The sequence below is a fragment of the Rhagoletis pomonella genome, unplaced genomic scaffold, assembly GCF_013731165.1.
Source record: "Rhagoletis pomonella isolate Grant_MI unplaced genomic scaffold, Rhpom_1.0 Rhpom_scaffold_00092, whole genome shotgun sequence".
In the NCBI taxonomy this organism is placed as follows: domain Eukaryota; kingdom Metazoa; phylum Arthropoda; class Insecta; order Diptera; family Tephritidae; genus Rhagoletis; species Rhagoletis pomonella.
Window position 1 is genome coordinate 132,414 of NW_023458646.1, and position 16,689 is coordinate 149,102.

General features: G+C 37.4%; 1 protein-coding gene across 1 annotated transcript in view; it reads left to right on the forward strand.

Moving 5' to 3' along the window:
* Positions 1–7,373, forward strand: part of LOC118749940 (1-phosphatidylinositol 4,5-bisphosphate phosphodiesterase classes I and II-like) — a gene marked incomplete at its 3' end in the record, with an annotated part of 29,721 nt that extends 22,348 nt beyond the window's left edge. The window contains 2 exon segments of the mRNA XM_036484697.1: positions 6,889–7,022; positions 7,188–7,373. Coding sequence (XP_036340590.1) covers positions 6,907–7,022; positions 7,188–7,373 — 302 coding nt within the window.
* Between the last annotated feature and the right edge of the window lie 9,316 nt (positions 7,374–16,689).

The window sequence follows — 16,689 nt, forward strand, 5'->3', positions numbered from 1 at the left end:
GCCTAGAACGGCATTCACAGGTCTAGAGTCTACATAACTCGAGACTGACTCCCTGTGAATGCCGTTCAGGGCCTGTCGGTAAGCTGTCGGGTCCAGAGGTTGCTTGATGATCCTGACGTGCCTAGGCGAGGGCTCCTCTGCAAGCAGCTGTCTGTTTGGGTGGCCACTTCTGTGGCTCCCGATCAGGAACTGCTTGCAGAGCGTTATATTGTGCTCCTTTACGGGGAGCATTTGCACCTCGCCGTGAAGATGGTGTTCGGGCGACATCAGGAGGCATCCTGTCGCTGTCCTGAGTGCGGTGTTCTGTGCAGTCTGCAACTTCGTCCACTGCGTCCAACTAGTCCCCGGCGACCACACTGGCGCTGCGTAATTCAAAACCGGCCGGCCTATTGCCTTGTATGTTGCCAGCAACGTTTCTTTGTCTTTGCCCCAAGTACTGCCGGCTAGCGACTTGAGGACCTTGTTGCGGCTCTGTACTTTATTGACAATAGCGGTTGCGTGCGCAGAGAAGGAGAGCAGGCTGTCGAATGTTACTCCGAGTATTTTGGGGTTATTCACCGTCGGAATTGATGTGTCATCGACGTGAATCCCCATCGGTAGCCTGACCTCCTTCGTCCAGGTTGTGAACAGGGTCGCGGAGGATTTCGTAGGGGAGAGGGCTAGACACTTTGCAGTGAAGAAGCGAGAAAGTTCGGAGAGATAGCCGTTTACTTTCGAACACAGGTCATCAATTCCATTCCCAGTCGCCATGATCGAGCAATCGTCGGCATAAGAGACAATCGAGACTCCCTCTGGTGGTTGAGGGAGCTTTGAAATGTAAAAGTTAAACAGTAGCGGGGAAAGGACACCACCCTCTCTGTTTACTCGTTTTGTCTCTAAACATTACCGACGAATGTCGACCACTCAGATAATTTGCCGACCACCGTTTGAGCCTCTGTGGGAGAGAGGAGGCCTCTATATCTTCTAGTAGCGTGGAATGGCAGACGGTGTCAAACGCCTTTGACAAGTCCAACGCTACTAGAATCGTTCTCTCACAGGGACGGTTTCGGTTAAGGCCACGAGTTATCTGAGTGTTTATGGCGTTAAGTGCTGTTGTTGTACTGTGCAGTTTACGGAAGCCATGCTGATGCTTCGCTGGGGTCAAGTGGTTTGTGAAGCACGGGAGTAGCAAGGCCTCGAGTGTCTTCGCTACCGGGGAAAGGAGTGTTATCGGACGATAAGAATCTCCTTTGTTGGCAATTTTCCCCGGTTTGAGCAGTGGGACCACTCTCCCCACCTTCCAGATGTCTGGGATGATGAGAGTGGCCATAGACAAGCAAGGGGGCACAGGTTGTTGACAGTTTGTGCAGCCTTCTGGTCACTCGACGCTTGGCTTTGTCCACCGGAGGATGCAGTATGAACTGCCGGATAAAATAGCTCTCGCATCGCTCCGGGTCCGACGAAGCATGGTCGCGAAGGTAATTTCGATTCTGTCGTCGTGCTTCGTCGGATTGGACAGTGACCTCACGGTTGACCAAAGCTTGCTCACACCAGAGGTGAAGTTACAGGTCTTCAGATGCTCCTCCCACTTCTTCCGCTTATGTACGTTTACTAGTTGCCGAATCTCCGCGTTGAGATCCCTGATACGGGGATCTCCGGGATCGGCCAAACGAAGGCTATCACGCTCGTCGGCTAGAACAGCCGCTTCGGCAGGGAAGTTTGGACGTGGGTCCGATATACATCCTGCCGGTATGAAGCGAGCTGCAGCAGCAGTGACAGGCCTGCGGAACTTACGTTCACCGAGATGGACGTCGGTTGGTGTGGGGAGCGCTGTGAAGGTGTTTTCGGTAAACTCCGCGTAACCTTTCCAATCAGCTTTAGAAAAGTTGATATAGGTCCAGTGTTTGGCGGAGGCAAAGTCGGTTGGTTTATCTATCGAGATGACTATGGGTAGGTGGTCTGATGCTAAAGTCAGCATAGGTTGCCATGTTATGCTGTTTATCAGACCAGCGCTGACTATGGTGATGTCTGGCGAGCTACTGCAGTTACCCATAATCCTGGTGGGTGCGTCGTCGTTCATTGTGCAAAATGTCGAATCGTCTATCTGCTCAGCCAAGTCTGTTCCCCTACGATCGTTTGACAGGCTTGAGTGCCAAAGATCATAGTGCGCATTAAAGTCACCTACTACCATACGGTTTTCACTTCTGAGGAGCGCACCTATATCAGGGTGATATCCTGCAGGGCAGCAGGTGGCAGGGGGTATGTATATGTTAAATATTTCGAGCTCAACATCGCCTGACCGGATAGCGGTGCCCTGACATTCTAGGGTGGTATCCCTGCGGTCGATGTCTGCTTCGATTAGACGATACTGCACGGTGTGGTGCGTGATGAACGCTAAGCCACCACCATTATCTCGCTCGCGATCTCGACGGTGCACGTTGTACCCGGCGAAATTCAACAAAGTTGAATTGCTGTGCAACTTCGTCTCTTGGACCGCAGCTGTCAATATACCATGCCGACACATGAAGACGGTTATCTCCTCAATCTTGCTCTGTAGCCCGTTGCAGTTAAATTGAAGGAGCTTCATGTGGTTCGGGAGACGTGTCGTAATGTGGGGTGTAAGTGATGTGTGTGTATTTTCAACCTCTTGAAGCTTGCTATTTATCATACTAAAATTGCATAACCTAAAAAAAGTTTTGATGAAAATTTGTTGAATTTTCCGAAATTTTGTATAAACTTTGAAGCTTTAATTGATATGGCTTTAGTGATGCAGACTGCAATCTGGTAGTATGTTTTGGTAAAAATACAACCTCTGTCGCATCCAACCAGTTCGAATGCTTGCTTTTCACATTTCTTTTACCCTAAGTGCCTCTTTCCAAAACCGTCGAAGCCTTTTACATATTTATGTGGCGCGCGAATCGATATCACTAGTATTTACATTTTCTAAATCTTCCACTTCTGTACCACTCAGGAGGTATCAGAACTCAAACACTTCATTCTTTAAAAAGGAACAGATAGATGTATGAATTACCTGTTAGTTAAAAAAAAAAGTGATTAACATTTTTAGTGAAAATGAATTCCTCATTTTAACTATCACTGAATAGTGCAATTCAGTGGTAGTGCAAAAATGCTCAACGCAGAATACACGTTATCAATATTAGTTAATTAATTAATTCATCTTTCATATTGTATTGTCATCAGGTTCTGAGCTTAGTTTGCAGTTGCTAGTCTCTACCTCATCGGGAGGGTGGTTAAAATGGATTTCAAGATTTGATTACACAGGTGAAAGTAAATAAAAGCTTGTAAAAAAATATATTTAGCTACAGGTTCGGCATGTAGCGGGCGTGTATCAAATAACCGTGCAAAAATGTTCAGCTAAAATATATATTATTGTAATCTACAGGAAATGGGCTTAATTAAAAAACAAATTAAGTGTGGCACTGAGTGACAGGTGTTTAAAAGTTCATCATTGGAACGTGAAAAAATTAACGGTACTCCAAAATTTTGTATATGACAATTGAAGTCGGTTATGTTTTTTGCAGACATTTGATTGGTAATCTTAGGTTAAACCAGCCAGCTGGAGCGTTTGAACTAAGTTTAAACCATAGCCGTGCATTAAAAAACTGGCCCTTAGAATGGCGTTATTTATTTGTTCAGTGATTTATTTTTAGTGTTAATTGTAATCCTTGTTATTGTTTATAATATTGTTATTTCTATGCATGAATGACATGTGCAGTAAATATAAATAATGATATTTATACCTTTCATGAGCATGAAATGGTATTATAACTTTGGTCCGATGTTTGTAAGTACCAGAATAAGAAGAGACAGAACCATTAAAATGCTTACTTAAATGATCAGAATGTCGAGCTGAGTCGATTTACCCATACATCTTCAACCAGCGTTGCCGAAAGCTTTTGCTGAAACATCGTCATTTTACCCTGAAAAATGGTAATTTCGGCCAAAAAAAACGGAAAATTTTTGGTTACTTTACTTTTTTAACAAAATAAAAAATATAAAAAAATTACATAAATTACATACAATAAATATGACAACACATTTCAAAACCAAAGGGAACCCATATTGCATATGGGTTAATAAAAGTGGATTTGTAATTGTTAACGACAATTTTAAATTACACTTTAAAACCCAACTGCTTTTAAATTGATCACTTCACTGGCTTGAAAGTGTAAGATTAGCATTTATTAACGGATAGATAATCTTGACTGAACAAATTCCCTCTGCTATTTTACAACGCTTTTATCAACTTGTAATGTTGTGTGTCCAGACAAGATTTTCAGCTATAATTACAGATTGTAATCAAAGTTCCTGTAAAAAAGTCTAGACATCAACCTCGACGGTAGGCCTTGCCGAAAGTAGTTAAATATTGCACCTAAAAATATGCACTATATACGCTACAGCGAAGATGGACGACAAGCCATTTTTTTAATGAAATTAATTGCAAACATTTTGCTTGCATATGCACAAAATAAACCACACAAATATTTTCGCAAATACCAACTTTTACAAATAGGAATCGAATAAGAATGTTATTTGTACTAATTTGTATTTGCGAAAATATTTTTGTGGTGTATTTTTCGCAATAGTCTTCTGTTCTCTTTTCGTTGCAAGCTAAATTATTTTAATATCTGTTGCAAAATTGTATACAGACAAGACTAAAAAGAAAAAAATAAATTAAATAAAAAAAAACTTTTTAATATACCAAGCTTTAATAAATGGACTAAACAATAGAAAAATGGCAAAAGCCATTATAAACAATTTATGGGATTGAAAATGAAAAGAGAGGGGCGCACTTAATAGACTTGAATTGATATGAAAAGTACTATATGTATGTATGTATGTGGGTATATGAATACAGACCGCTTAAAATCGATATCAAATTTGTACTATCGCTGTAGAAATTTTAGGTCTAGGTTATGTAGTTTGACTATTGGCAATTAAATCGAATGCTTTATATTGCATGCGCTCTACGTTTATCGTTTTCAATCCCATTCTGCTAAAATTTTAAAATAAAAAGTTATCAAAACAAATTCTATGGGACTGAGAAATATTATTTGTAAAAGCGTGGTATATTAAAAAGTTTTTTTATTCAATTTATTTCTGTCTCTTTCAAATCAGTGTCAACAGTGCAGATTAACAAGTTGGTTACAATTCTAGAAACAATTTAATATAACTAACAGCACGGTTGTAGAACAAAACTAGATAGATCCATGGTTGTACTTTGGATTAAGTTTTACTTTAAAAAACTTTTTACGTACATACTTACATACATATGTTATTAGGTGGAAAAACTAAAATAAAAATCCGTCATTACGGGGGGCAAAATTGTCAAAACGTCACTGAGCTAAAAAAACGTCAAAATGACGGCGAAGTCGTCAATTCGGCAACGCTGTCTTCAACGCGCATGCATACGAGTATCTACACATAGGGTTACCACTAAAAATCTTTCTTTCCTACCAAGAGGGGGTTCAAAAACCTATCAAAATGCCTCCTTTCCCACCATTTAAGAAAACGGCGTTTGACGGCAGTAAACAAAAGGATCACAATAATGGCTAGCATATACATAGCACACAAAAAAGTTGGTGTGTGCTTTAAACCAGACCTACGTACCGACATGTAATTCGACCCTCTCAACCCGAATCTGAGGTCCGTTTGACTTGTACGCCCTCAAAGTTTCGAATAAATTGCGAAAAACCGAAAAAATGGTAAAAAATTCGCATAGTTTATAGTTTTAATAAAGCGTTCGGAGTAAATGACGTGAAAAATCGCACGGTTAGGCTAGCCAAATGTCCGGGTCCAGGAGCCGCGGGCTGGAGGAAAAATCTACGCGCTGCGGGTTTGCCATAAATTGAATGGTCGCCGCGAATAAGGTTGTAAACGACAAGATTACAATTTTGCAGAAGTAAAAAGAAAATTTGTTTAATGACGCACATATATAAGCACATTTTATTTGGTTTTCTACTTTTTCGGTACCGGAGTATTAAAGTAACTTGCCCTTAAAGTATAAAATATTTATGTTCAATGTACATTGTACATTTATATCTTTAAAGTTAAAGAATATAGTTCTAAGAAAATAGTCGCTTACAACGTTATTCGCGGCAACCATTAAATTTCTTCGAGTTGCGGTTAAAACTTTGAGATCCTCCGATTTACTACAACCAATAAGTTTACTTTTTAATTTTCGTGTATATTAAAAAATAACATATTCTGTAAACACGTACATTTGTTATGTAGTATGTTGAATCTATTATCGATTCGCCACTGCATTTCAAAGAAAAATATCTGATTTATAAACCTGCGTTTACGTCCGTCAGTTCAATCCCTTGATATCCCTTTAGATAGCCAGTGGATACAACTTTTTGTTGCGTATACGGAGTTCGGAGAATCACCGAAGGTAATTGGTGAAATGGCAACGAGTTTTTTAAGGTATTTGGCAAAGTTGGACCCATCCAAGAAACATAATGAGGGTAAAACTGATATTGTCCTAATTTGGCAAGCCTACTCACAGTGCTAACAAAGTGAATCACTACAACAAACCAGAGATGTTTTCTGTTTTATAAGCAAAGAAATCTACCAAAATTTTAAGCGTCCTACCATCCTACCAACGAGAAAGAAACCTACCAAATTTGGTAGGAAAAGCTCAAAACGGCAACCTTGGTCTCAAGTAAATTGCAGACTTTCGCGAACTAGATATTTATTTCGCCATATCTAACTATGCTACTTGGTCACTATAACCAAATCTTGGTAATTATAACTAAACCTTCTTCTGGGTTTGTAGGACAAAAGGCACATCAATTTATTTTTAGCTTTTAGTTCACGTTTATGTTTCTAAAAAAAAATACTTGCAATTTATTTATGTACCCATGTATTTATTTTTTTTCTTCGTAGCAATGGTGTGATGGTATAATGCGAATGGCATACAGTTTAGCCCGGCTTAATGGGTCCGCCAATACATTTCTTCAAAAGGCACATACCAAACTTTGTCTGCAAGTTGACAAAAGTGGCAAAATACCTGTGAGGAAGTGAGTGAATATTTCTTTTAATTTTTGGTTAAAGATTAAATCTTTGGGTTTTCGTTTAGTCCTGGTTAATCGTTAAATATTTACCTTAATTTTTATCTTAACGTTTGTACTTACACACATCTATATACTAAAAGTATTTTACCTTTGTACATCTTTCGGTTACAGCATCATCAAAATTTTCGCACAAAACAAAGAGGATCGGAAGCGTGTTGAGAAAGCGTTAGATATGAGCGGGTTGCCTTCGGGGAAATTCGAAACGTTATCCCTGCCGAAGTTCCACTTTGAGGATTTTTTTAATTTGTACAAGAATCTTACCCAACGGAGTGAAGTGGAGAAAATATTTGATGGAATGTAAGTACTTTACAGCAGATTGGCGCTATGCGTAGAACTGCCAAATATGTCTGCCGCAAAACCGGAATGATTTGGTAAAAGTGTATTAAATAACGCACAGCCTAACGTGATTAAATAAACGGAAATTTGAATTCCATGCATCGAAATCTTTAAAATCATCGAGAACAAATATCTTCTTCCCCCTGAAATCGAATGTCGGGGCTCAGAGTTTGCCACAAAAATTCAGAGTTTGGGAAAGATTTTCAGTTTTTATACATTTGTTTAAAAATTGTGTGACTGTCTATACTACGTTGTTTGTTTTCGATATTGCTGTAATTTATAAAAAATGTGCACGATCTGTTTGTTTTATGTGACGCGAATTATGTTCTTGATTGTGTTTAGGCATGAGTAACACTGCACTGCGCGACGCAGCTGCCCTAAAACCGTAGCCGGAGTTGCCGCGTCAACACCAATATATGAAAAGCCCTAGCGCCATTAAAACGAAGAAACACATGAGACACACACACAATTCGCCTGAATTCTTTGAAAAATTACGTACTTTGTTTTTGCTTTGAGTGTGGAGAACCAGTTTTGCTGTTTTAGCCCTTTGGTGGCTAGATTTCGCTACCACATACTTTTTTTGGCCGCATAAATTTAAAATTGCCCCTATCTCTTTTTTAGCCCTTTGGAAAATTTATACATACTTGACATGAACAAGTTGTATATGCTTAATTTGATCTCATTTTTTTTCATTTGTGTATGAGATGAATTTTGAAACTAAGAAAGACTCTGATATACATATGTATATATATGTATGTGTGGATATGTATTGTATGTTCCTTACGTTTTTATACAAACTAAAATAATGTGCTAGGGCCATTAACTTATGGGTAAGGCTTCCTCAAGTGGGCGCCGAATTTACCAACATTAATATTATTCAATGATATTCAGGCAGCCCCGAGTTTTGTAGTCGAACAGTACACTGTGTAATTTTTGTTGCAAAATTCCAAACAGTTTTTTTTTAATGAACAATTGAAAATTTGTGCAGTGTTTTGGAAATTCTTATTTTTCTTTGAAGTGTCCGACTGAAAAAATTTTTTGGGTACAGATTTAAGTAACATTAAACCATACAGGAATGAATTTTTATTTGCCAGCGTGCGGGCCCGACTCGCATGGCTGGATCGCGCACAATCCGTGTTGACTTCTTTCGCAAGAAAGAAATGCACGTTTCAATCGTTCCACTTTTATTTCTCATGCTCGAATTTCGCATGCCCGCGGTAGTCGGGTGCGCACGCTGGCACATAAAAATTCATTCCGACCAAACTATATCGAAATGCACGCATTTTTTCGTAGATAAATGCAGAAATGTTTATTACATAAGTAGTTGTTAAACATTTTCGTCCACGAGGTGCAGAAATTGCTAAAAATTCAATTTTTCATAAAAAATTGATTGAAAAGAAAAAAAAAATATCTTTGTTACGCAAATAATTTCATTGTATAGTATAATCTTTCTTAAATCTGCACCCAAAAAATGTTTTCAGTCGGACACTTATGTACTTTAAAAAAAAAGAGTTTCCAAAACAATGCAAAAATTTTCAATTGTCGATTAAAAAAAACTATTTGGAATTACACAATGTACTGTTCGACTACAAAACTCGGCGCTTCGGTGCCCACTTGAGGAAGCCTTATCCTTATCTATTAACGATTTAACTATAGGTACTTTAAAATAGATAAGTTTACAAACCCAAATATGCTTAATGTGATAAAGGGCCCATGGATGATACTAGCATGCTGGCGACATCAACTGTTGGTGCCAGCCGATTGACCGTGTGTGTACTTGTGGTGTGATTGTACCGGCTGCTGGTGCGACATCAAAAACGATTTGAAAATTGAATGGTTGTACCAGCCTACTAGTATCGCGAATGGCGAAGTTAGCTCATTTTTTCAGTTTTTTACCGGAAATCTCTTGCTCTAAATGAGTCAAAGCCATGTTTGTGGAAAAATTGTGAAATTTCAGCTGTAATCATTTCCGTCTTTTTTGGACCTCATTTGCAAACACAGTAAAAAATTTAGTTTAATTTTAATAGCATTTTGGTGTTTATATATAACAATGACAGCAAGTATTAGATTAAAACCATTATCGGTTTTAGCAAAGAGGGAGAGAAAAGATTGAGAGAGTATGTATTCTTGCTATTAAATTAATAACACTAAGTAACAAAAAAAAAAAATTTCTCAGTCCTTGGGATGTAATTGTTATTTCCTAGTCTGTTATGCCTTAAAAGTATGGAAACCACCTAATATTCCTCGGAAACTTTGCTTTTGTGACCAGGACAATGTGATTCATTAAAATATGCTAAAATTATGAGAAAAACGTGTTTGAATCACTACAGAGAAAATCATACAGAACAGCACATATATATCAAAACTAAATTTTATTAAAACTTCAGAAAACCAAAAACATAAAAGTAAATCAGAAGCGGGTGGTTTTTCGACATTTGCGTTTAAACTGCGAGTCACTTTCTCTAATCAATCCCCAAATGTAATCTCCCATCATGTTCTCATTGTATTGTCCTTGGTATCGCCGCTCAAATTCCATTATATCCTGATGGAAGCGCTCGCCTTGCTCCTCTGAATATGCTCCCATGTTCTCCTTGAATTTGTCAAGATGTGCATCCAGAATATGGAGTTTGAGAGACATCCTGCAGCCCATTTTGCCGTAGTTCTCCACCAGACTTTCGACCAGCTCCACGTAGTTTGCGGCTTTGTGATTGCCTAGGAATCCCTGTACCACTGACATAAAACTTATCCAAGCAGCTTTCTCAACACGAGTGAGCTTCTTGGGGAATTCCTCAGACTCGAAGATTTTCTTTATTTGTGGTCCAATGAAGATACCGGCTGTAACTTTCGCCTCAGAGAGCTTAGGGAACAAGTCTTGTAGGTACTTGAACGCTGAAGAATTTTTGTCGAGAGCTTTGACGAATTGCTTTATAAGACCCAGTTTGATGTGGAGTGGTGGCATCAGTACCTTCTGGGGGTCCACCAAGGGCTCCCACTTGACGTTGTTCCTCCCCACTGTGAATTCAGTTCGTTGTGGCCATTCACGCTTACTGTAGTGTGCACTGTCGTTTCCGCTGTCCCACAGGCATAGAAAGGAAAGCAAAGTTATCTTGCGACAATAGCTGTTTTCTATACTTTTGGGACCTAACTGACTAGGAAATAACAATTACAACCCGGTGACAAATACCTTGTTACATAGTGTAATATATTTGGAATTAATTCAAATAAGATTTTGTTCTTAGAAACAAACCATGGGTCTAAAGTCTATAGTTTTTGGTGGTTTAAAATAAAACTGAAAGGGTTTTGGATCTATTTGGAAATTGGAATATATTTGATACTTTCTGGAATTAAATCAAAGCCAAAATTGGACTAGATTTAGTATATCGTTCGTATTAAAAGTAATTTAAATAGTTTTGGATCTATCTGATAATTGGAATAGATTTAATAGTTTATGGAATTAAATCTAAACCAAAGTTGAATTAGATTTAGTATATTGTTGGTATTGAAAGCAAACCCTTAAAGGTTTTTTTCAAAGCGTACAGTGCTCAACAAATTTACAACCCCGTTAATAAAACATACCACATTTCACGTAAAATTAAGGAGAAATTCAACCGAAATTCTTACAAAATTTGATGTTTTTTAATATGAGGATTGCCTGTTGGAACATTGTGGAAAACTATGTGCTGAAAATAAAAATCTAAATAATTTTTTTGTTAAGAAATACATTTTATTTGAAATAACATAAAATTATATTACAAAAATACTAGCTTAATTTAATAATAGATTTAAATGTATGAAATACGTTTTTACATGTTTTAGAGGAAACACACCTTAACTTTAAACCGTGAGCCTCCGCTAAAAAATGTTCATTTTTTAAATGAAATACAAAATTTGTTACGGTTTCAAATTCCCTGCCACATAAAAAGCAAAATTTTGCAATTTTTTATTAATATGAAACTTACTTCATTAAATCCTTAAACTTGTTCTCTAATAACATAGTACTTGGCTTCTTATTATCGTTGATTTTGTAAATAAATTTGGCAAACAACCCCAAGAAGTTCGCCAAAGTTACATCAAATTTTATATTAAATACATAAAATGCTTTAAAATACAGGTCGAGTACTTGGCTGAATTTATAATTGTTGGGAACATTTACCTTCTTGCCATCAATGGTTATAAAATATTGACAAATTGTGGCTCTGTCTTGTCCAACTGCAACGATGGTGGGCTGACTAGTCGCAGCTGCATATTCTGCGATAGGGTTGTTGAGCAAAGAAAAAAATTTGTTAAGTATTTGTGTTGATTGAGAACGATAATTTTATAGTAAATTGACGACTTAAACATGTTAAATGAGCTAGAACCAGTTAAATGAACAAATGTGTTCGTAAACAAGTTAAATCGCATGCAATTGTTGTTGGAAACTGAACCAGTTAAATCATTTAACTCGTTTGAAACCAGTTCAGCGCAGAGTTGTATCAGAAAGCTTTCTGCTTCAGCCAATCAGAAAAAGCCAAAAGCTTTCATTTGACACGCCAATGTTCAAAAAATTTGTATTCTAAAAAATATTAAAAATTAAAAACTATCAAAAAATATCAACATTTTATGCATGTCTGCCCGCCAAAAAAGAGGCCAAGGCGGTAATTAGTTATTGTCCATCATGTCTCATCGTACGCAGAGATAAATGGTGCATACGAACTAAACATTTTGAAGTCTCTAAGTAAACCATATGCGTTAATATCATGAAGCAGACATACGCACAAATCAAATTTAAACACAAAAAATTGATTTTGAATATTTTTTTTTTAATTTTTATTTGAAATTAAAGAACCGTCAAAGTTAACTCCATATATTCAATGTGGACGATTGTGTGTTACAAAAAGCTCTTTTTCATTTAACAAGTTAAATGGGGCCAATTTGAACGTAATATTACGTTTTCAAAGGAAAGAAAACTATCGACAGATTTTTGAAAGTTTACTTTCTTTTGGACGCGTCCACTGGTAATAGATGGCAGCAGCTTTAAAATCATCAAATAAGGCCCAATCAGTTCAGTTTCCCAGAATTGCATCAATTAAAATTTTCTCCGCACAGCTTTCATATTTTTCCCAGTTTTCTAAAAGTCTGTTCGAAATCGCCTCTACATACCAACGATTAAAATCAAAATCAATCTACAAAAAAATTTTCTTTTCTTTTTTTGTATATACGTAGTATTATTGTGTATACATTACCAATGACGAATCATGTCTTGCTTTTAACGTTTTCCTTAATTTCTGTTGCACCAGTTGCAGTTCGTCTGCAACAATGAAGTTTTGAAAAAAGTGGAGATCTGCAGAAATTATTGATTCAGCTAGTGCAATTTTTTCCCCACGCTTCGGTTGATTTCCACAATGGTGGCGTAAAAACTTAGTAGACTCGCGCACTAACGAGCGGCGGGAATTATCACTTAAAGTGCTGTTTTTTTTGGTATTCCTCAAGAATGCAAGAGAAATCTCCGCTTTTTATGTAAGTTAAACTAACCGAAGTTAGGTTTATTAAAAAAAATTATTTTTTACGGCAGCAAGCCGTGTTGTTTATTCAAACTCAAATTAGGACCGATTACAATTTTTGTTTTCACTTAAGTCTATACCTCAAGAATCTTCATTGTCACATTGAATTAACAGGTGCGATGCCTTGGCCTTGGTTGAGGGTGTCGGAAATTTCGCGGATGCGCGTGCAAGAATTGGAATGCAAGTGCACTGCATTAGCGTGAGATAGAATTTTTGGAGTTTTGCATGTTAGCTACGTTAACTCCTCCCTCCCTAAAAACGCTTGTCCTCGAGCGTCTGAAAAACCTGGAAGGTCCTTATTTCAGGTGTAGGGACCTGGATGGTGGCTTCTTGAAGCTGGCTATCATGAGCACCGGATTCAGCTGGTTTTTCAACTTTGCTTGCTGATTTAGTTTGTTTATAAAAACGATTCTTGGTGCTAGCTAAGAGGATGATTACTATAACAATAGTTACCCCTGCGGAAATGCGATTTACTGATCTTTCTATTTGCAGTGACTGGATTTCTACGGCGTTATTTATATGTAGCTCGCTAAGTGCCTCTAGTGAAAGCAGCTTTGTTATGCTTTCTTCTATTGGCGTTGGCTGAGCAATTGCTGGCATCACTTTTACTGTGGGTGATTCAAAATTTTTGTATGTTCGCTCATTGATAGCTATGGATGCGTTTTTGAAATTCATTATGTAAGTGCCGTTCATGGTTCGCACGGTGCCTTCTACTAAAATGTTGCCGTGAAAATCGTTGAGGAAAACGATCCCGGGCGCGATGAGCTCGTCTCTTGGAATATGGTGACAGTTTATCATGTGGCATGAAGAATTGAGGCTTTTCATTAGGTTAGGTATACAGAAATCATTTCTTACGTCTAACAAGTCATCCTGATTACAGATACTAATTTTATTGTATTTTTTACATTGGTTTTTAATTCCCAATATTTCATATTTGTTTCTAAGTACATTGCTAAATTTCAAGTTTATCATGAAATTATTTTTTATTACTGATTTTATTATATAATTGTTATAAACTTCCCTTGTTGTTAAGGGTATCTTCAGGATGTATAAAATTGTTGTAGAATTACTTAGTACGCTAAGTTCTGCTAATTTTAGAGCCTCTTCTACAGTACTGAAGGGTCATATTTTCTTTATTAAATTCTTTAACAGTTATTTCAATTTCTTTCTTATTTAGAATAATAGTGTTTACAATTCCTAACCTAGCCCATTGTATGACGTATTTTATATTAATAATTTCTTCCTTTATTAATCTTAGCCTGTTTTGCAAATTTAACGCTATTTCATTCGCGATCATATTCTAATTCCTAATTGAATGTAGTATGTCATTAGTTACTTCCGTTAATTTATTAACTTGTTGCTTCAAAGCACTATTTATAAAAACTTGATTATTACTGTTGGTTATTAGCTTGTCTAAATTATTATTGATCATGTTCAAGTCGTCGTGATCGGGGCTTCCTGCTGGGTACTTCCAGGCAGTGCCAAGAAAATCTAGGGATCTTTTTATTCTGGGATTGCGGATAGGTTCAACGATTTCCAACATTTCGATAGTTTTTGGGCCTCGTGTTGTAAGGTAGAATATATAGGATTTCCTGTCGGTTGTTGTGTAATTCAATTATAGTTTTAAGTACTTTAAAATACAACCCTGTAAATGAATATGCAACTAGCAAGAACATGAAATAAAACAGTCGTCAATTAGAAGTCAACCATATAACATGGTGTCAGATCAGACGCCAAACACTATGGAGAAACAATTTATTTCAATGGCAGCAAATTTGCCACCATCAAACACAAAAGCCAACAACCTATCGCAAGAGTGGAAAAATTGGAGTAACCAATTCAAAGTGTTTCTCCTGCCGTCCAATTAAGAAGAACAGTCGGATAGACGCAAAGTGGCGATTTTACTGCACCACATTGGCGCAGAGGCCTTCGAAATATTTAATTCTTTTAATTTGGCTATAGACAGCGTAAAATATAATGATTTGTGGAAAAAGTTTAACGAGTACTTTGTTCCCAAGACTAATCTTGCAATGGAGCGTCACAATTTTTTTATTAGACGACAAGCGCCAGGTGAAAAATTAAGTCAGTATGCAACTGCTTTACAAAACTTGAGTGCGACTTGTGAATTTGGTAACCTGCGGGAAGACCTCGTTAAAGACATTTTTGTATGCGGATTGTCGCCAAACTTCAAAAATATCAAGGAGCGCCTTTTAAGCGAAGGTGAAATTAAATGGCAAAAAGCATTCGAAATTGCAGGAGCATTGAAATGGCAAGGGAGAACGCAGCAGCAACGCAAACAACAACAACAACATCTGACGAGATGATAGCAGCGATAAAAAGTCGAAGGCGAATCTGATGTCGGTAAAAATGCTTAAAAAACTAGACGTATCTAAGATTAATAATAAGGTATTGAACCACGATTGAGAGAATACAAAGGTTGCGCCGATCTCGGACCGCTATTCCTCTCTTAACGAACTTGACAGAATCGTTGTTTGCATGACGTCACACTTGTGCAACTTGTTTACGTTTTCCTTGCAACATTTTTTCTTCTTCTTCCATTCTTGCTCACGTTTTGGCATTTCTCTCTCGCAATTGCACTAGTGTGACGTCACACAAAAGTTGTCTTGTATTCTATCATTCTTGGTATTGAACAATATTGTTGCGTTCAGTGGTGAAAAGCTTCCAGTAGTAGGGTGCGCTGATTTGAAAGTGCGATTTGACGGTGCTACATATTTTGCAAAATTTTATATTTTAAATATGGATTGTAAAAGTGTTATGGGTTTGGATTTGGCGGTAAAAATGAATTTGGTGCAAATAGTGAAGTCGATAAAATGCAAAGATATTTTAGAAAAATACGTTGGGATATTCAACGGTCTAGGTCAATTGCAAAATAAATGTAATTTGCAGTTAAAAGAAAGTTGTCAGCCAGTCGTAGATCCACCGCGACGCATACCTTTTGGTTTGTTAGAGCCTTTGAGAAAAGAACTTGATCGTATGAAAAGTTTAAACGTTATTGCTGAGGTGCGAGAACCAACAGAGTGGGTGAACTCCGTAGTATTGGTCACAAAGGCAACGGGACTCTAAGGCTTTGCTTAGATCCGCGAAATCTTAACAAAGTTATAATTAGGCCACGATTTTCATTTCCGAACTTAGATGAGTGTAAATCTCAAATGAGCGGATCAAAATTTTTCAGCAGTTTAGACGCGAATTCGGGATTCTGGATGATTCCCTTAGATGAGTAATCATCTAAGCCTTGTACATTCGCAACTCCTTTTGGCCGCTACAAATTTTTACGTTTGCCATTCGGAATAAACTCCGCGCCAGAAATTTTCCACGCAGATATGATACGTCTTTTTGGTGATATAAAGGGTACATGGACGATTTTCTTATTCATGCGCCAAGTATACAACAACATAATATAATTCTATCCAAAGTCTTAAATAGAGCTGAAAAAGTGGGTCTAAGATTTAATAGATCTAAATCGAATATATTCAAAACTGAAATAAAGTTTATAGGACATATTTTTAGTGAGAATGGAGTACGGCTAGATGACAATAAGATTAAATCCGTTAGTGAAATGCCAGTTCCAACAAATGCTCCCGGACTCCAACGCTTCCTCGGGATGGTTAACTATTTAAGCCCTTTTATAGATAACTTATCTGCCAAAAACAAGCATTTAAGAGACCTGTGAAAGAAAGATACAGTGTGGCAATGGCACAAAGTACACGAAGATGAGT